The sequence below is a fragment of the Carassius carassius genome, chromosome 27, assembly GCF_963082965.1.
Source record: "Carassius carassius chromosome 27, fCarCar2.1, whole genome shotgun sequence".
NCBI classification, from domain to species: domain Eukaryota; kingdom Metazoa; phylum Chordata; class Actinopteri; order Cypriniformes; family Cyprinidae; genus Carassius; species Carassius carassius.
This window is the reverse complement of record NC_081781.1, coordinates 17,249,389-17,271,693: the sequence shown is the minus strand read 5'-3', so window position 1 is coordinate 17,271,693 and position 22,305 is coordinate 17,249,389. Positions and strand designations below refer to the sequence as shown.

At 35.1% G+C, this 22,305-nt stretch overlaps 1 protein-coding gene and 1 long non-coding RNA gene across 2 annotated transcripts in view; one reads left to right on the top strand and one right to left on the bottom strand.

Moving 5' to 3' along the window:
• prkchb (protein kinase C, eta, b) overlaps positions 1–12,972 on the bottom strand; it is a 19,448-nt gene extending 6,476 nt beyond the window's left edge. The window contains exons 1-10 of the mRNA XM_059512993.1: positions 12,365–12,972; positions 7,334–7,397; positions 6,793–6,949; positions 6,649–6,683; positions 6,463–6,542; positions 6,260–6,389; positions 6,040–6,170; positions 5,803–5,949; positions 3,703–3,876; positions 250–404 (exon numbers count right to left, since the gene is read on the bottom strand). Of these exons, the coding sequence (XP_059368976.1) occupies positions 250–404; positions 3,703–3,876; positions 5,803–5,949; positions 6,040–6,170; positions 6,260–6,389; positions 6,463–6,542; positions 6,649–6,683; positions 6,793–6,949; positions 7,334–7,397; positions 12,365–12,706 (1,415 nt within the window). The 5' untranslated portion in view covers positions 12,707–12,972. The remainder of the gene's footprint in view (positions 1–249; positions 405–3,702; positions 3,877–5,802; positions 5,950–6,039; positions 6,171–6,259; positions 6,390–6,462; positions 6,543–6,648; positions 6,684–6,792; positions 6,950–7,333; positions 7,398–12,364) is intronic.
• Positions 12,398–22,305, top strand: LOC132106905 (uncharacterized). Its single transcript, XR_009424206.1, has 5 exons — positions 12,398–12,527; positions 17,518–17,891; positions 17,991–18,109; positions 22,016–22,096; positions 22,182–22,305. It is a non-coding gene; the product is annotated as an uncharacterized LOC132106905 (long non-coding RNA).

Here is a 22,305-nt window from a genome sequence, read left to right as displayed (position 1 = left end):
GACACGCGCAGACAAGATTTCACAGGCATGTCAAAGCAAATAACTGAGGGCAGTGGCACTGGAGTGTGAACATCTGCAGTATTTTTAGATGAACATTATGAACTTCTAATACACTTTCTTTTTAAATTAGGGAATTAAATGTTTTGAGCATTAAACCAGTGAGGAAACTATTACATCCACAGCTAGCTCAAAAGTAATGTAATGACAGGCAATGTGCAATGTTAAAAAATAATCCTGAGTATTCCTCACCTGTAAATGATGCCTTTGGAGTGAAGGAACATAAGGGCTGAAATGATCTCGGCAGCATAAAACCGTGCTCGTGGCTCGTCAAAACGCCTGCACTTCTGGATGTGGAACATGAGGTCACCACCATTCACAAACTCCATGACAAAGAATAACCGCTCCTGAGAATTGAATAGAACAGGTTAGCATACACATGGAAAAATAACATGGAAAAACATTTTATAAAAGTAAGGGAATATATTATTGTACTCCTTCCAGTATTTTTAACTACAGTATGTGTTCTTGTGTACTAAAACACAGAGATGCAGTACAAAATACTGCCATTTAAAAGTTTGGGATCAGTAAGGTTTTTAATGTTCTATTTGATCAAAAATACAGAAAGAAAGAAGAAAAAAATTATTTTGTGAAATATTATTGCGGCTAAAAATATTTATTTTTATTTATTTTAATATACTTTAAAATATAATTCATTCCTGTGAAGCAAAGCTGAGTTTTTCATCATGATTACTTCAGTCTTCAATGTCATATGTGACCCTGGACCACAAAAACTTAAGTCTTAAATTTGCCAAAACTGAGATTTACACATAATCTGAAAGCTGATTAAATTATTTTTGTTTTGTTATGGCTTGTTATGATAGGACAATATTTGGCCGAGATACAACTATTTGAAAATCTGGAATCAGAGGGTGCAAAAAAAAAAAAAAATGTAGAGAAAATCGACCTTTGAAGTTGTCCAAATGTCCTTAGCAATACATATTACTAATTAAAATTTGAGTTTTAATATATTTACAGTAGGAAATTTACAAAATATGTTCATGGAACATGATCTTTACTTAATATCCTAATGATTTTCGGCATAAAAGAAAAATCGATAATTTTGACACTAGCAATGTTTTTTGGCTATTGCTAAAAATATACCTCAGCGACTTAAGACTGGTTTTGTGCTCCAGGGTCACAAATGATGCTTCAGAAATCATTCTAATATGCTGATTTAAAATGAATGTTGGAAACAGTTGTGCCGCTTAATATTTTTTTTAGGACCTGTGATACTTTTTTAAGGATTCTTTGATAAATAAAAAATTAAAAAGAACAGTGTTTATTCAAAATATATGTGTTAGATGGTAAAAAGTGTTAAAAATGTGTTAAATTAATAAAAGTGATAGTAAAGACTTATATTGTAAGAAAAGATTTCTATTTTGAATAAATGCTGTTTTCTATTTTGAATAAATGCTGTTTTTTATGTTGAATAAATGCTTTTAAAGTTTTTATTCATCAAGGAATCAAAGAAAAAAGTATCACTGGTTCTAAAAATATTAAGCAGCACAACAAAAACCGATAATACATCAGGATATTAGAATCATTTCTGAAGGATCATGCGACACTGAAGACTGGAGTGATGATGCTGATGAAAATTCAGTGCTGTGTCACAGAAATAAATAATATTTTAAAGTATATTAAAATAGCAAAACAATATTAGAAATTGCATTAATATTTTTTCACAATTTCTTTTTCTGTATTTTTGATCTGATATTTACAGCCTTAATGAACACAAGAAACTCCATTAAAAACATTACATATCTTACTGATCCCACATTTTTTAATGGAAGTGTACAAATGTCTGTATGTATCTATTTTATTTGAAATATATATAATACATCATGTAAACTACACTGCCTTACAAAACATTGGGGTATTCAAGATTATTTTTTTTTAAAATAGTATTTTGTCTTTGTTTTCTCACTGAGTTTCCATTTGTTTGATACAGTAAAAAAAAAGCTCTTTAACAAATCTCTTTACTGTCACTTCTGATCAATTTAATATGTCCTTGCTGAACAGAAGCATTATTCTCTGTGTAGAGGTTTATATGATTTCTTAAAATGTGTATAATGACATAGGTATTACACTGACTGTGACCATGGTTTATGCAGACACTTCCTGCATCCTTGTAAGTCACTTAAAAAACAAAAAACAAAAAAAAAACTTTTTTGTTTGTTTGTTTTTTTGTAAGTTTGTATGTTTTGTGCGAGGGGTAGGTTTAGGGTAAGGGGATAAAAAATACAGTTTGTACAGTATAAAAGCTATTACGCCTGTGTAGAATCCTGTAAACCACATACAAAGATGTGTGTGTGAGTGAGTGTGTGTGTGTGTGTGTGTGTGTGTGTGTGTGTGTGTGTGTGTGTGTGTGTGTGTGTGTGTGTGTGTGTGTGTGAAAGAGAGAGAGAGAGAGAGAGAGAGAGAGAGAGAGACCTTACAAGCCACTTTAATTACCAAAGTATAAACCCATCATACATTAATTAATATCATGAACACATGAAGGAGAAAAGAATTGAGAAGAGAAAGAAAAAAGGAGAGAGAAAGAGAGCGAGAGAGATGTATTGTTGTAGTGTTTGCATAAAAATGTGTAAGTCAGCAGAAAGCTTGCATCACTTCCCTTTAGCTAGTATCCTCCCACACTTTCACTGAGTTGCTCTGCTATGCAAAAGACAGGCTACTTCTCCTCAGCAGGAAGTGAATACTGTTCCGCACAATGTTAGGCTCCATCTACTGTTTACATTTGATATCGCAATAGTCATCACTCATTTTGATTATTTTTAAAAGATAGGTTTTTGTTTTAAATTACACTTCCAGAAAGGGCAGGAATCTTATTAAAACAAACTACAGTGTATATATTAATCAATAAGTAGCATCTGATATCACTTTCTGTAACTTTTTTGTTACTGAATCAACTGCTATTCAGCTGTCAGATTTTTACCGTAAGGTAACATTCTCATGAAAAATACAATCAGGTTTCAGTACACTATAGGTCAAATCCGAGGCATTTCAGGAATTTAAACACATTTTGTTGATATGATGCCAAGGGGTTTTTGTCAAACAGCATTGTGTTTCCTGGTTGAGTGAAGGACATGAAGTGTTTACATTCAACAAAACCTTTTTCCCGGTTTGTCAGTCAACATGGAAATCACGGTAATAGAAATCAGTCTCTACTGCTACGTCTAGTGTGATTTCATCTCGGCTCACATTACAGATTACCTACCCGATAACATGTAAACACATCTAACACTGCATTGTGTTCACCCCTAACTGACTATGATCGGCATTTGCTCTGGCTGTTTCAGCTGAAGGCTGTTTGAGACACATTTCTAGATTCTTCTATTGTCAAAGAATGTGCCTTCTATGAATTAACTTGTATAATTAGGAATCACGCAGAGTTTAAAGTACCCTATAAGAAAAAATAAATCTGTAGAAAATAATCTGTAGTAATTTTCTGCATAGACATTATCTGTTAAGTTACATTTAACCCTAAAACGCAACCCAATGAAATGAGTAATTCAGAATATTGGTAACACACCTGTAAAATAATCCAATACACTGTACACAGAAGTTGTAATGTCCAGAGCTCAATATTAGCACCTTGAAACTATGTTATTTAGCACCTTGAAACTATTTGTGGACTCTTACCGCGGTCTGAAAGCAGTAGTAGAGCTGTGTAAGAAATGGATGCTGGTGAGCCAGAGTCAGCACTCTCTTCTCAATCATGGTTGCTTCTACATCATCTTCTTGCAGTATGACATCCTTCTTCAGCATTTTTACAGCAAACACCCTGTGGTCACTTTTTAGACGAGCCAACATCACCTACGTACATACAATTATAGATTTCTGTGGGTTAAAAGTGTGTGTCTGGTTTACAAGTACACTTTTTAAATACAGGTTTAAAGTGGAGGTTTGTCAGCAATGCCACAGAACTATTTTCTTCTCTTTTGCGTTATAAAAAGGTTCCATGGATGGTAACAGTTCTTCATGGAACCATCACATTTATTTTTAAGAGTGTACAGCTGAACTGGTGCTGAAATTGACATAGTGAGACTTGATAAGAATCAAATGGCATAAATGGTACTGTGTTTTTATAAAAATCTGTCATAAAAATCTGTCAAATTACTGTTACAATGCTGCAAAACAAATCACTTTTCACCAAAGCAAGAATTGTAATGCGCAGTGAGCAAATTGCTAAATTAACAAGTCAATGGTAAACTTTAGTATAGGGACCAATTCTCACTATTAACTAGTTGCTTATTAGCATGCCTTTTATTAACATATTAGCTGTTTATTAGAGCTTATAAAGCACATATTCTGCATGACCATATTCTACATCCCTAATTCTACCTAATACCTAAACTTAACAACTATCTTACTAACTATTAATAACTATTAATTAAAGGGGTCCTATTATGCTCTTTTACAAGGTCTAGATTTTGCTTTGGGGGTGTACTAGAACAGGCTCTCATACGAGGTTGTTCGAAAAAACGGCTTGAATAGTTTCTGCATCAAATAAAGGCCCGCCTTCTGAAATACAAAAAGTGTTGTGATTGGTTAGCTGGGTCAGTGTGTGCTGTGATTGACAGCACTCTGCGCCTGGTCGGGAAATGACATGCCGAATCGAGCACGATTTAAACTTGATGATTGTAACCACTCTAAACTCGTCTGTCTTGGGAAAGCTAGCGTGTCTCCGACATAGTGATAACACTAGCTACCTTCTCTAGTGCAGCTCAACTAAGTCTCATCCCATTCGCCGATATTTGTGACATCACAAATCCCGAAAAATATGCATTGTAGTCCAAAAAGTCATTCGTTGTATAGTTTGAAAAGTGATTTCTGTTAAATAAAATGTATTTTTTTGAATTGGACTTTGAGCTTTGTAACTTTGCAGATCTTTTTATGCTCAAACAGCAACATTACAGACTAACTAAAGTTGAAAAACGGAAAAAGCATAATAGCACACCTTTTAATGAAGGCAAAAAGTCATAGTTAATGATTTGTTAATGGCGAGAACTGGACCTTAAAATAAAGTGTGACCAAAATTGTTTATAATTTTTTAATGAATTTATTAGTCTGCATTTACATTGCTTAAATTTGATGAATTATATTATCTACTGTCTGTTGCTATGGTTATCAATATGTCAATTATTGCAATTTCAAAAGTGAAATCTCACAATTATATGACGAATAACGGATTCAGACTCCCAGAATTTTGCTGTACAGTGTATGTAGCAAACCCCCCCCCCCCAAAAAAACCTTTTATTCAAATTCTGTATGGATTATGTGAAGCATAAAGTGCGCAAAGAGACAAAAAGCTTCCACTCATTTCAGTTGATGCCCATCTCACAAAATTATAATTGATAGTTATAATCAATAAAGTAGAACAATGGAGTCTTAAAAAAATCCAGAGTTTGAGCGGTGAGTAAATTCTGACTAATTTATACGCAATGGCCAATCAGTGGTGTACAACAACTATATATGTGATTGCCTGCACTGCTCAACACAACAAAAGCATGTTGTAAACAAAATTTTTAATGCTGTCCAGAGCATAAGCACAAAAATGCATGGGAGAGGTTGCCAATATCCTATTATCACAGTCTATTATCATTGCTCTTGCTTTCATTTGAGGGTGCCTTTCACTGTGTGAGAAAATGATCATGTTGCATCAGAGAGTGAGAACAGTGGCATTTGCATGAGTTTCACTCTGAGTGCATGAGAGTTGACAGCCCTGCCAGTACGTCTCACCTTGCCAAAGCTGCCTTTCCCCAAAACCTGCAAGAAACTGAAGTCTTCCAGGCCAACTTTAACAGTATCTTCCTCTGACTCTTTAACCGTTTGCTGTACGGTTATAATGGAGTTCTGATGCTTTACTCCTGTCACGTGCAGAGAACTCTGAAAAAGTAAGCAGATATGTAAGCAAACACAAATGTGGAGAAATTCTCTGATAAAGGAGGCTTTTTGAGACATTTGTTATGACATTACCTTAGACTTTCTTTTAGGAAGTGTTTCGAGCAGTCCAATCTCTGACAATTTGCTAGCAAGTTCAGCACTGTTCACCCCACAGTTAAGTGCAACATTCTGTTCACAGCGTTTGTGGATGTTCATCTTGCAACCTGCATGAATACACACCACACAGATGACAACAACAATCTTGCCCCTATTGTATTTCAATGCATTTCAAGTCGAGTAAATATGTGCTTACAAGAGCATTGGAGTCCCTGTTTAGTCAGGCCGTAAAGTAACGATCCGCAGTGGTTACAGTATGTGGGAACTTTATAGTTGTGCTCTCTGAACTGGTGGGGTAGATTGATGCTAAAGCCCTGTCTTTGGCCCTGTACACAAAATAATATGTATGTGGGAAATTGATCCACAAGACAATATGCATTTAAAAACACTGACTCTTACCTCATTTGAATCTTTCTTCATACGTGTACATTCACTAACAACCAAATCATGACACCTCTTGTGAACCACACACGCACACACTAGAATAATGAGGCATAAAAGTGAATGTTGTTAATCATCGTGCATGAAGTATGTTAAAACACATGGGGAAATTATTATTCCACTAATATTAGTAAACACACTTACCTTGACACTGATAACCTTGCTTTCCAATAACACCCCTGGGGAATGATTATGTACTTTTAATCACTTGGCATAACACATATTATGTGAGTTTGATTTGTTGATTGTTTTATATTCATGAATGTGCGCTTTTAGTGCAAGTCTCACCAGATGAAGTTTTTGCAATGGCAGCAAAAAGTAGGCTGGGGAAGGAAGGTTGCCATAAACTTATGTCCATATACTTGGTGGACCTTTCTTTTCTTCAAAGCTTTTTGCCTTTTTCTTGTAAACTTTTTATGAGGTCTCAGTCCACTCACAGCTTCATCTGAAATTCATGGCAACAATTACTAAGCACAATTAAATTTCTTACAAAATGAAACACTTTTAACTTAAAAGAGAGCTTGTGTATCATGTTGAAAGACAAAAATAGAACCAAATCTTCCCTTAACCAGGGACTAAAAGAAAAATGGCACATCAAGTTTCATTCATAGCTTAACTGACTACCATAAACGTTGTAATGAATCAGTAAATGAATTAGTAAACCTTTATAGCAGACAGAAACACATAATCAGCATAATTATATTAAAATCAAATAACTATAATTACACAGAATATAAATTATTTTTATACAATAATAATTCAAATAAACATATATGTTTAAAAAACAAAATATAATAAAAATATCTATAGTTATCAAAAAACAGCTAACCATCTGTAAAGGAGCCGGTGAGAGAGATGGTGATATACACACTCCCCTCGGGTTCCAGTTTCACCTGGAAGAAGAGATACTCAGTGAGATAACACTTTAAAAGCTCTCTAAAACTATTCTAGGTGCTGACAATATGATAAAATATCACTTTTAACAAAAGCTTCCTAACATTTAGCAGGCCTGATATACTAAGGATACACTTGATTTCCTTCATAATATATATATATATATATATATATATATATATATATATAGAGAGAGAGAGAGAGAGAGAGAGAGAGAGAGAGAGAGAGAGAGAGAGAGAGAGAGTACAGACCAAAAGTTTGGAAACATTACTATATTTAATGTTTTTGAAAGAAGTTTCTTCTGTTCATCAACCCTGCATTTATTTGATCAAAAATACAGAAAAAACTGTAATATTGTGAAATATTATTATAACTTAAAATAATAGTTTTCTATTTGAATATACTTAAAAAAAAAAATTTATTCCTGTGATGCAAAGCTGAATTTTCAGCATCATTACTCCAGCCTTCAGTGTCACATGTAACATCCAGTCTATCACATGATCATTTAGAAATCATTCTAATATTCTGATTTATTATGAGTGTTGGAAACAGTTCTGCTGTCTAATATATTTGATGAATAAAAGGACTGCATTTATTCAAAAAAAAAAAAAAAATTCTAATAATATATATTCTAATAATATATTTTCTTTACTATCACTTTTTTATCAATTTAACACATCCTTGCTGAATAAAAGTATTGATTTTATTTAAAAAAAAAAGAAAGAAAAAAAATTACTGACCCCAATTACTGACCAGTAGTGTATATTGTTATTAAAAAATATTTATATTTTAAAAAGTAGCTTCTTTTTTTTTTTTTTTTACCTTTTATTCATCAAAGTATCCTAAAAAAGTATCACATGTTCTGAAAAAATATTAAGCAGCAGAACTGTTTCCAACTTTGATAATGAATCATCAAATTAGAATGATTTCTAAAGGATCATGTGTTAATGATTCTAAAAATTCAGCTTTGCATCACACAAATAAATGATTATTTAAAGTATAATAAATGTAAAAACAATTATTTTAAATTGTAATAATATATCACAATATAAAAATTTTTCTGTATTTTTGATCAAATAAATGCAGGCTTGATGAGCAGAAGAACCTGTTTAAAATATAAATAAACATTTTAAAATGCTTATTTCACAATGCAATTATATCACATGTACAAATATAGTTTTAGCCTGAACACATAAATATTTAACATTTTAAATTAAAAATGTACAATTTTTAAAAAAACCACTAGACTTTTGACCTCAGCTGGTGACCCTAACATTACTGTGAAGGTGACACATTTAGACACATAAAAATGTTTTTAGAGTGCAGGATGTGACTACTTTGTGATGTGGTCGTCACTTAAAATAAAAATGATGTGAGCTCTTATTACTATGAGTGAATGCTTGTTTGGTTTCATGTATAACAGAACATGATATAACCATATTTAACTGCAGCATATTATCAGAGTAGTATCTCTAGCTTGTCACACTAATCTTCTAGGACAGTCTTAGTCATTCTATCTTGCCATCTAAGTCATTCTCTCACTTATTATCATTTAGCTTGCCCTGCAATGTGGGAGGAATTCCTGTAACACGAAGCAAGACGAGGAAAGCAGGACGAGCTGGTTCAGGGAGTCAGGTCCACAGCATGCACCACCAAACACAACAAGCGCTTCAGAGATATCGGAAGGTTTAAGCATTGACCCAACCACTTCAATAGTATTTCAAAAACACAACATTTAAAGAGACCAACCCAGCATCTGATAGGAAACTTAAAAAAAAATTAAAATAAAACACACTATAACTAGGTTGCCAGTAAACCACCATGAGAGATGTAAAAATAGCTAGTATTTTATTGGCCAACTCTCAGCTGTGAAGCCAAAGCAGGGGTTTACCCACAAACCAGCAAATACGTTTGGCAGCTGGCTTTAAAATTACACTTCAGACCACGCAAGAAAATGGAAATCATAACAAAATGTCAGTTTAAGTTCCGATAACTATTGCAATTTATTCATGTGGGGAAAGTAAGACGTAAAACCCAGGAGAAGTAATAAGGGGCTAAGAGAGGAATCCAGCTAGTTTGGTTGAGCAGCATGTCTGCACTGGTGGTATGTGAGTTTGGAAGCACGTGCCCCACAAACAGAGTGAGAGAACCACATTTGCAAAATAACCAGCACATTTTCTGCAACCTATAGAATCTTTCAACAGCAACAACATAAACAAACATTACTGCGCATGCATGCTTTTGTGGCCCTAACTTAACTTGGTAGACTTCCAAAAAGAATCAATAACAACAGCTAAGTTGTCCCTCTCGAGTAGATTATTTTTTATAACAAGCAAAATATGTTTGCCGCGTAAATCAGACTTACTGAAAATGCAAATTCATTCTCTGCCAGCAGGAGGTGCTTTAAAGCAGGAGAAACAGAGGTTTCCCCAGTAACTGCTGTAAACAAAGCAGCACTGAGCTCACAAATGCTGCTTTATCAGGCATATAACATACAAGATGAAATGAAAATTACATCAAAAATTTAAACACCCATGCCTCGTTTTATTATTTAAACATGCAGTAGGCCTACGTGCTCATGTTTATTCAATGAAGCCTTTTGGAAAACCGATTAGTTTTGATATTGTGAGCGTCAAAAAATGAATAAATGTATGGGAAACACATTCCACAGCACAACTACCTCAGCCCAACTTCAGTCTACTCATCAACTTAACTATAGCCAGACTGATAAACAAACACAGACTAGTTATGGGTCGTTCTTGAACGATTCGTTAATTTTGAATGAATTTTTAATGTGACTCTGGAAGAACGAGTTGTCTTGGGTAGTGATTTGTTCAGTCACGCATGCGAAAATTCTATAGGTTCTGAACTGGAATTAGTCTAGTTCACCTGTTTCAGTCAATGCAGTCTGAGCCGGAAAGAGAATTGATTAGCTCCTCTCTTGAGTCTTCGGCTTTTTCAAGTCATTCGCTCATAATGTGACAGACCCATAAGCGTTACCAATGCAGTCTAATAATAATAACCAACTCTATTTATAGATATAAAAAGAGGTATACTTTATTACCTTTGTTACAACATTCAATGTACAGAAAATAACCATTGTGACAGAAATTCACACATTCATAAACTGTAAGAAGTAAAAAGTTACATTTTGAGACCAAAAACGCAGTAACTGTAAGAGTAAATAATAATTATAATGATGATAATAATGATGATAATAATGACTATACACACGTTTGTAAGGAAACTTGGAAAATCATTTCTCCATCCAATGCTGTCACGTCACTTGACAAAAGGTTTTAATACAGTCTTTTTTTATTTTTATTAAACATTACAAACATTAAAACATTAAGCAGTACACTTAAAATAAAATAAAAAGGTTAAAAAAAGAATATACACACAAATTTGTTGCCTTTTATAGTCTATGGTCAAAGCTTATGGGTCTGTCACGTGATCAAAGAACAATTTGAAAAATCCGAAGAATCATGAGATGAACTAATCAATTCTCTTTCCGGCTCAGACTGCATAGGTTATCTAAAACGCAAAGACTTGTCAGATAAGATTTGTTCACTTGGCTGAGCGAGACTCAAAGGTACTAGTCTGTAAAATGATCTGAACTTCTCACCACTAACACTGTCCGGAAGATACCTTAGGGCCAGAGGTGCGTGCGCCCGATGAAACTGTCTGTAATGAAACGGTGACCATGAGGAATATTATAAAACTTTAATACCATCCAAATGAGGCCTAAAGCAAATACTAAAAATAATGGTATCGTGCTTAGTGTTCAAATGTTTATGTGTAATTTTTAAACATGTTTTAACATGAAACTTATTAACCGCAAACACCCTCACCATCAGATTTCGAGACTTAAAAAAAAAACTTCACAAGGACTCATTTGATCTGATTTTATCGCTTGGGCATTAAGAAAAGCACAACACGAGTGTATCAAACCGCACATCACCGGTAACCCTATAGATGCAAGAGAATGTAAAACTTTGAAAGTTTCCATGATGCATGGTGGAGTGCAACATGTGGTTTTGAGCAGAGCATAGTTATTGCACAAATGAAAGCGACAGGACCTTTTTACAAGAACCCTGATATGCCTGTAGTCAGGAAAGACTACAAGTGCAAAACAGGCTAATTGTTTTTCACATCTCACTTCCTTTGTATTTTGTGTATTTTGTATATCAAAGTATTTATATCAAAAGTAAAGGATGTAAAATTTGGGGTGAGGGTAGTTGGGGGGATTCCAAGAACGTAGACCAATTCCTCTCCTTATTTTTATTATAAAAAAAAAGAAAACAAAAATTAATATATATATATATATATGTACAAAAAGTTTCACAACCTCAATAGCCTAAGACAAAAAAGTACACAAAGAAAGAAAACACCTGTGCTAAAGGTAACCCTAGCTCGCTGTTTTGCACTTTACAATTATGTTATTATAAATGCAAAAATCAATATACCACAAACATATTATCACCAACTGTTTATCATATCAACATTTCCGCCTCAGATTAATTATTATAAAAGCCCTCTAATCTATTGGCCAGCTGCTTAAGTAGCCACTACGTCAATGGGATAGTTTGCCCAAAAATGTCAATTCTGTCATCATTTAAATTTCTCAACCTCAAGTTGCTCCAATCATGTACAAGTTTGTTTCTTCTGTTGAACACAAAATGTGGTAGGCTATTTTGAAGAATGTTGCTAACCAGAGAGTTGACCGCAGCCATCGACTTCCATAATGTTTTCCCCCTAATCAATGGAAGTCAATGGCTACCGTCAACTGATTAGCAGAACTGTCATTAATGGGTGTACTATCTCTTTAAGACGGTCTCTTAAAAATTAGTTTGACCAATTAGCAGTTAGCCAAGGGATATTAAATATAACTATTCCGATTTAAAATTATACCAGTCTATTTTTTACTAGTCTAAGCAGTCGGTGTGTGTACACAGTAGAAACTCACCCATCCTTCAAACGTTTGTCTTTTGTTTGACGACGTTATCAACTCCTCAAGCTGGATTGTGTAATTGGCGACAAAATCGTCGTATCCTATAGGAGTGTTATGGAAAACAGCCAGTTCCAGCTCTTTGGCATTTGTGATGTATGGGCAAAATTCTTCATTGAAGGTCGGTTTGTTGGTCTTCGATTTTGTGGCGGTCTGTCCAACTTTCAGATTATCAACTTTAACAACGATATAAGGATCCAGGACGATTTTCTTATGAAAAGTATGACGAGTTGAAAAAGTTGTTGGTTTTAAATCCACCGCCTCCCTGATACGAAGCCTCATATATCCGTTGAATTTCATATTGTAGCTCCAGAATTTAATATTCAATGTAAAAACCTTCTATGCAGTCATTTAGACTAATAAAATGTTTAGCTAACACGAACTCATAATAAAGAACAAAACAACACGTTCCAGGAAACGTAGAAATAAAGCAGGTCTTATCGCAACATAGTCAATTTAGTAGGCTAAAAAATAAAAGAGCAAACCACAGAGCTTAAGCTGTCCTCTGCAGGAAATCGTATTCTGTCTCTCTCTCTGTTGATGTGTGTGAAGTACAGTGACAAGCTTTCATGCCTCATTCCGTGTGTGTGCCGTCATCTAGTACAGAAACTATGCAGACAATGCGAGCATAACAAAGATAAAGCCAGTGCTTAGACACACCTGACTCTGTCCTTCCCTTACCAACAGAAGACATGGGAATCCATTCATATTGAATTAATCACTATTAGGGCTAGACTGTGTTTCTGTCTTTTACAATAATTCAATCATTTGATTAAAATAGGGTTGTTAGGAAGAAAGGCACTATTACTTTGAACTGCTAAATATAAGTGTTTTCAATTTGTGTGACCACTTTTTAATATATAAATATATATATATATATATATATATATATATATATATATATATATATATATATATATATAAAATAAGCTTGTATTTTAAGATTTCATTTAATTTCATTTAATTTGAGTTTATATTTAGCTTTTGTCATTTTAATGTTATTATTTTTGTTTAAATATTTCTATTTATCTCTTTTATGCTTATTTAATATTTAATTAATTTACTTCAACTTAAATTGATTAATTTCAGTTAGTTGCCAAGGCAACGTCTAAGGGTCTTTCTAAGTTAAAGTTTTCATCGAATATTTAAGCATCAACAAAACAAAAGTAGTAGTGCTATGTACAGTTGTCCACAGGAGGGCAGTGTTGCGTAACGCTAAATTGGTATCATGCATTAGGGGCCAGTTGCATAAAATATTTAGGACTAGTGTTACAAGTAAGTCATCTAACAATCTTTAATTTGGTTACATAAAAACGTAGATTAGTCTAAGCTAAATCCAAAAAAATAAGTCGATTACACTTTAGTTAACTGCTAGCTGGCCAGACTTGTATTAAGACACCGAATCTTAAAGGGATAGCTCATCCAAAAATGAAATTCTGTCATCATTTACTCACCCTTATGCTGTTCCAAACTTGTATGAGTTGCTTTCTTATGTTGAACATAAAATGAGATATTTTGAAGATTGCTGGTAATCAAACAGTTGGTGGTTGTATGGAAGTCGATGACAACCACCAACTATTTGATTACCAGCAATCTTCAAAATGTGACCTTTTAAGATGATATTGTCGCCAATATCAAACCACAGCTATTATTGCATTTATAAAATAATTGTCAAGTGAATTATAATGATTACTACAGCAGGCCCAGCTCCACAGGGTGGCCGGGTGGGTCTGGCTCACCCAATTATAAGTCTGGCCCAGTCTGGCAACCACCTCCCTAACTCTTCCCCAACCATCCAGCCCTCCTTGTGAAATTACTACTCTTGTGGTTACTGAAACAATAGCTGATGTGTTTATCAAACAGTGGATGGTGCATGTATAGATCTAGTCTATACACAAAGAACACTAGATGTCACTGCAGCTCAAGAAGTGCCCTCAGTTTAAAAATATGACACTGAATCTTCAAATGTGCACATGTAAATTGTGCTAAGATCCTAAACTAGACATCTTTATCATATAATGCTCGATAAGCATGTGTGTTATTTTTTTTCATTTACACAATGCAATTTAAAACATTTAAATCAACAAGAAAAAATAAAACAAACTTAATGACATTTTGAAAGCTATGAAGTGTCATAACACAATTTCTTTTTTTCAGAGACACCACAGAAAAATACCTGCTGATGCATTGGAGGAAAAGACCGTGTGAAAGATATGACATTAAACTAATAAACAAAAAATATGAAAGCATAACACCTGCTTTGCCATCACAGCCCTGCAATGTGAATGTCAGCAAGTGGGCTACTGAGTTTCTATATTGGCAGCCGAACGAGTTAGGTCTCAAACTGTGAATAGCACCTCATTCATCATGCTCCATAAAGAACCCCAGGGAACACGTGCACCATAACCACGGGCATAAAAATAGACACTGCAGATTTAAAAAGCCTCTCTCAAACACTTTCATATACACATCCTGGCATATTGATCCGAGGAATCAACTACAGGTGTCTTAAGTGGCATAAGTGCAGACCGTTCAGACGCTCATGCATGTTTTTTTCTTTTCTTTAATTGTCATTCAACTACAGTGACAGCACATTACAATTACATGTCTACAACATGACTGTCATAAGATAGCTGAGTGTGTCTAGTGGGCTGAAATAATTAATACTACATGTAAAAACTTGTAGCATTGTTAACACTCTGTCCGTTTTATTTCAACAGGCCTGTAATTAGCCCTGCATGTCATTCTTATGTGGACAATGCTGCTTACACTCACCACCTTCAATTTGTTTGAGCAGCATGACCGTAATTTCTGTCACACTACAACCTTTAGGCAATGACTCGCAGCATATCACATTAATAGGGAGCTTCTAATACAAAGTGGTCCCATTTTAAAGTTATCGACCTCTTCTATAAGCTCTTCACAAGGTCACCACAATTCATCTTTGAAGGAAGAAAAACAGCTTGTTAAGGATCCGATTTAGAAAATAATGCGGACACGTGTAACCCAAGCTCCCTGTTGTTCAATCAGATGATTGAGAGTGGCCAATAAAAGCTTCGTCTATTTCTTCGGTTATTCCTTCAAGGGCAAATAAGCTTGTGCAAGTGTACTTTGTGTGTGTGTGTGTGAGAGAGAGAGAGAGAGAGAGAGAGAGAGGGGCAGAAAATGAGAAATTATTATGAGATTTTGTGTTCAATCAGTATATATATTTTGCAGAAGCCAGGAAAGAGGTTCATGTCTTATGGACTTCTGCTTTTAGGACCCACACATACAAACACATGCATGTACAGTAAGTATGCTGGAAATGGAAACCATTTTAGTAGTGAATTCAGTATCAATATCCATCTCAGTCTTTTTCCAACTTCTAAAGCAAGTGTTTAACTCGATTAAATGTATGCTTTATATCCTGTGTTAGCACACAGCCTAGACAATGTATAACTGAACAACTCAAATCCTCCGTATTATTTACCATAGTAACTGATGTGGACACTCTTTGCAGGAATGTAAAGCTTGGGATACGCAAGGTCTGCAGGATGACAGACCTATTTTTTAAAGTCTTTACCGTTAGCTACAATTTCCACGCTTGTGAGATGAAGCCATATGCCTGTGACTGTGGAACACGTTGGAAACATTTGCCCACTAAGCTCTAATTCAGCCCAGCTGTGACTAAGGATGAAGCTTCAGCCACTGCTGAATTGATTCTCACCAGAGAGCCAAACGTAATTTTCTAAACCTGGGTCTCAATAATAAGCCTTTCCAGTGGATCCCCCATCCCACAAGCAGTGCTAATCTTAGTCTGGCCTTGCAGTGAGAGTTGGAGCTTGGTTTAGTGCTCTGCATTGGTTTGTTATTAATCAAACTGCAGGTTGTTGCAGTACTGCATAGTTAATACATGAAATAGACAATACATGCTTTATAATAAGGTTAGATAATGCCATAGCTAGTTAAACATTATCTCACAACAAATAGGACTGCTGTATTGAATATCACAAGAGCAGTGAGACCAGAAACTTAGTAAATAACTAAAATAGGCCTAACAAAGTGCAGCAAACGGAAAAACTTTTCTTTTTTTTTTGCTGCAAACCAGTTAATTAAAATAGCTAAAGATTACAAAAATAGATTAAAAATACTACGATAACAAATACCAGTTTGCAATATAAAGCAGGACTTTTTTTGTACAGCTGAAATAACTGGAAGTGGCCCACACCAAAATGTCTGCGCACACTCGTTAAAAATATGGTGGAAAAAACAGTTAAATGAACAAAAAGTTAATATTGAATAACACATTTTAAAGCACAACACTGACAGTTAAATTATTACAAACAAAGCCACAGATGAACTACTGAAGTGGCACATTCCTGAATCCTGAATGAATCAGTGTTTTTAAACGAATCGACTCAATTAATGATTCAAATGATTCACTCGATCACCACCTATTGGTGTTACAACGTCACCTGTAGAAAGAAACAGAAAAATCCCCACCAATAAACCACAAACTGATAGATAGTGACTGGTGCACAGACAAGCAGAATTACTAGCAAAGGAGCAGGAGCAAGTATATTATTTAATTCTTAAAATGATTTTCTTGTAAACTCTGATCCCCATATGAAACTTATGTGGATTTGAATTGCTGTGTACGCACTAACCAACTCTGAACCTGATCAGTTCGTTTTTGATCAGACCCTCCAGCAAAACCAAATTCTCTGTGAAAACAAACACAACTAATCACAGTCACCTTTAGTCACAATTTATACTACCAGGTCTCAAGATATATATCAACTTCACAAAGTAACAGCTTTTTACTATGAAGCCCATGGAAAGGCGCATTCCAGTGACAAATTAGTCACTATTAAGGCAGGTAAGCAAGGTGCCTGTTGATTTGTGGTCAGTAAATCTGGCCAGGAGTGCAAGCCTGAGGGTAAATGGCTATTTCTGGGAAGACTGAGACCTACAGTTGAGGGACATGTCTAAAATAATCTACGAGCTTGCTCCAAAATTAATATTATTCTGAGACCTAATGAGAACACATAATCCAAAAAATACAAATAAATAAATACAAATAAACAATATGGATTGAAGCCAAGACTAATTTTCCGCATCTTTATTCACAGCGTGGGCCAGCAGGTTCAGGAAATCTCTCGGAAAGCCATGAGTATTAGTATCCAGGCCTTGACCGGATGCCCCGAAGCTCAGGGTTCAAGCTTCATCCCGTTTTCCCCTCTCCCAGAGCTGAAGATCGACGGGAAGAGAAAGAAAACAATATATGATGCAAGACAGAGTCAGTAAATATAAAACATAAATCTCCCAGCATTTCTTTTGCATTGTTATATTGTTTAAAATTCACAATGTTTTCTATTATCGAGACCATACACATATTTTCATATTTACATGGCAAATCCCACTCTAAGTATCATCCATGAGCCTAAAGCTTTCACAACACAGCACAGCGTCCCTCAGGGATATTTTACTCCAGGTCTCAGCAAAGGTAATCCCCGGCCTTAGACAACAAGTAGTCCTCTTACACTGTCCCATTCAGAAACAGCCCTCACACCCTGGCCTCTCCCTTTTTCCCCACCATTGGCAGGCCAGCTGTCACTGTAAACTGAGCCGGGTGGACCCTCGCGAACAGCTCAGCCTCTGCCCAGCTGCCGCCTTGGGATCTTATCAGCCACGGGACCATGCAGCTCAGACAATCTGGACCTGGTTTGTGTTTCAGTGCCATTCAAAATGACCTAAATGACATCAATAACACACTTGTGATGGAAATGGGTCAAAAAAACATAGACTTGTGTGTTGAAACCCAATGCATATCTGCATTTTTAAATAAATGTAAAAAAAAATTGCCTAAAATTTAAACAAAACTTAATATTGTGTCTCAGATTAGACGTACAGTATGTTAAAAATACAGACATTGGCTCAATAATCGTTAGCAACAACATGAACACGACCCACAAGGCCATTTCTAATGAGAAATTTATTTCAAATCTTCCTTATATAAATAGAAGATGGCCTTTCAATTCAAAATGGATCAATGGCAGTGCACACTGACAATAACACACACACAAAAAAAAATCATTTTCCAAAATGCTTTAGTATTAGTGCTCGAATGGATTATGCCATTTTTTTAATTAATGATAAGCATGAAAGTAAAAATGATGCATACTGTGTTCATGAAGAAAGCTTTCTTTACTGTTGTAGAGGGCAAAAAGTTTTTAATTGTATATTTTTGGATATGCATTTATTTTTTATATATTTCTAGAGATATATGTTAAATCCCATGTTTAACATTACAAATATTGTCTATGACAACTGTAATATTTTATAAATGTTTTAATTTTGACATTATTTGATACTTTTAATGCTTTCTGACTCTGACTGTAGAACAGTTTATTTTAGTGAGTGAATGATGACAGCATGTTTTTTTTTTTTTTGGATGAACTAACTATCTGTTTATTGAATAGTAGTTATAGATAGTTAGTTCATCCAAAAAAAAAAACATTCTGTCATAATTCACTCACTATGTTGTTACAAATCAATGTGACTTTCTTTCTTTTCTCAAAACACAAAAATGTTTTGGTTACCATTAACATCCATTATATGGAAGAAGAAATCCTTATGAATCCTTTCATATCCTTGTTTCTTATCATTACAACATGAGGGTGAGTAAATGATGATGACTAGTGTGAGAATGTATCATTTAGGGTGAGTAAATGATGAATTCTCATTTTTGGGTGAACAATCCCTTTAGTTATTTTCATCTATGAACACAGCAAGCTATTCCCTTCCTTGGATGTGATTATTTGAGTTTATGAACCAAAGTAATGTGCATACAAAAAGATCTCATTTCTGGTATTTCTGATTCCTCTAAATGACAGCAATGTCCTGATGTGATATCAAATGTATAAAACTGTGAAGTACAGGTCTTCATCCCAGCGTGGAATTCATGACACGCCAGGACCTCAAACAGCAGCCGCTTAATTAGAACAAATTCCTTCCCTCCAGGCATTCTTGCAATAACAGTGGGACTGTAATTAAACTCAATTAGCTCATCAGCTTTAAAGTGGGTTAAGTGATGTTTACTCAACATGGGCTAGTTGTGTGGCATATGGTAAGCTTGGTAGATGGAAGTGTAGGGGTGGGTTTGTTATTGGATAGTTTGGGACAGGTCTGCAGTTAAGCTATTAGGGATTACCTGGGCTGATGGCGGTCCCAACGGCCCTGAGGGGATGTGAGGGTTGAGAATTCAGAATCCACCCCATATAATCAGCAGGGGGCTTCAAGATCTCTTCCTTTTGAGAGCGCACTAACAATGTCTAGAGAGAGAGAAATACACAATTTTATAAAATTATTTATATAATATATGTATATATACCAATTAATGACAGTAATAACTTTTTAATATTTTTTAATAATATTTAATATAATAAATCTTAACAAAAGATATATAAACTGTTTTATTAAAATTATCCTAAAATAATATAAATATAATACTTTTTTAAATATTAAATAATATAAAATAATATAATTAAAAATATATAATTAAATAATTTTTTTCTTTGTATAAAAAACACAGATATAGACGATATTAAGCTTTCTCATGGCATCATTGGCAAACAGACTGATGTTAAACAACGCATTTCAGTGTCACTGTGGTTGGTTAAGAGTAGCAGGGTTGCTCTTTTTCTATCCAGGGAACAGTGACAGCTGTGGGGCCAACAGTGGGTCCGAGGTCCCCTGCAGCTGTCTTGTGAGTCTGGGGTGGAATGACTCAGTGGTCCTCCTCTAACTGGACAGATCCGGACCAGCACAACACCTGCTCTTTCTGGCAAAGCAAAGGCAGGCCAACCTTATTGTGCAATAATTCCACAGGACAGGCTGGTTGTGGTGCCCTGTGTTTTACGAGACATTACATCTGATTACCTTTATCTGTGCGTCGTTCAAACAGGAACCACAGATGAGGGATTCTTCGGGCAGAGTTATAAGGAGCAAAAAAAGAAGGATAAGGGATTCTGGGAGTGGAGAGAACAATAGGTTAGCATGCCCTCTGTGCTCCTGAATTTGCAATGTTCAGTATTTTTCTGTTTCTGTTAGTCAGCAAATGAATCATATTATAAATTCTGATGACTGCGGACTATCCAACCAGTGTCTTTTTTTCCCTCCCTTATTTCAAAGGCCCAAAGGAATTGACTTTGAAGGCTCTTTGGTCATTGGATTTCTTTTCCATCTTTTTCCTTGACCTAACTGAGCTGATTCATCTCCATGTCTCATAATCTACTATAAGAAGGGCTAGCTTTGGCTAGGTTACCTCTTTATGTAGAGTCAGCAGAATGGACTGTAAAGCTTGTGGCCATAGGCTTCTGTTGGGTTCGACAAAGTACAGTCAATATGCTTTAATTTAGCTCCAAAGCACTTTTTTTATTTTTTTTATTTGTTGCAATGAAAAGTTGTGAAAATGATAGGAAAGATTTTTAGATGAGTTTGTCGGCGGTGTCTGAAATGTTTAGCAACTACTCATCATTGGCAATTGGCTATTGCGGATGTACAATCAAAGAACCTCTATCACAACCTTTCCTTGGAGGATGTATGTTATTAGTCTCGTTGACAGACAGGTATTCTGTATGGCTACCATTCGCAAGGGAGTAAGGGGCTTAGCAATGGCTTTTTTGGGATTCAACCCTTGCCAAGTTTGAGGAAGTATGTGTTTAGAGCATTCATAAGGATTGCCCTCTGGAGCTTACTATCATTGACATGTGGGAAGAGAGGGGCTACCATACTGCTGCCCTTCTGAAGGACAACTGAAAGAGTTTGGAGAGAGGGGGAAGAAAATGTTGACAGGGTGATGCAGTAAGACGAGAACAGCATGGCACGGTGTAAATGGAGTTGACACTGTACTGAGAGAGCAAAGAGATTCACAGTACCAACTAGCTGGCACTTGTTTAGTCAGTAGTCATGGATTAAAGCATCCAGAGCAGCTTAAATACATGCTGAAAATTTCAATTCGGATAAGGGAAGTAGGCCTATGTCTCTTGGGAAATAAAAATGCTTCAGTTATGACTCAACAAGCAAACAAAGTACAGAAGAAATAGCTTCAACAGGATATGAAATCTGGGTTTAATTGTTTAAATAAATCTAAGAAGTATTTTCTTGGAAATGGGGTTGAATATTTTAGCTTTACCAGACAACAGAGTTCCCAGACAAGAACTATAAAAACAGTGTAACATTTTACAATGAATTTGATTTTAATTTACTATTAAAATATACTATTGTTCATTGCTAATTTATAAATAAATAACAATTTAAATATTAAAAAAATATAAAAATAACCAAGATTAGTAAATGCGGTAAAATTATTACTGATTGTTATCAGAATACCTACTGCATCAAACAAAGGGTGAATTAAACCACCTAACTCATATATAAATATAAATGTGAATGTATTTAAAAATTAATATAACATTGAAATAGAAGAATGTTTAAATGCTGCTAAGGGACCCTACATGCTTCATGTGAAACCGGGGGTTCACCTCATACAAACCAGATACCAATATAACTGCCAAACAACTGACCTTTGACCTCAAATGACACTAATACTTCCTGTGTTCGTTTCAGCATATCTCCTAGCACAGACCGATGTGAGGGAATTACTGCCAGAGGACACTGAGCACATACGATCGAGATGCTGCCATGAAGGTAAGAAAACTTAAAAGGAGATTATTTTAGAGAGGCCATCAGCGTATTGATTGGCTCAGAAGTTGTTGTTTTTTTCCTCTGTCAGAGATTCAAGGCTATTTCCAGCTCATTGCAGGCGGCTGTCCTTCCTGGTTTGATCCCCAAGGCAACCGATGTGGTCATTCCTTCCAGAAAATGGAGAGCAATGTAACCAAACACCAACAGAGGCC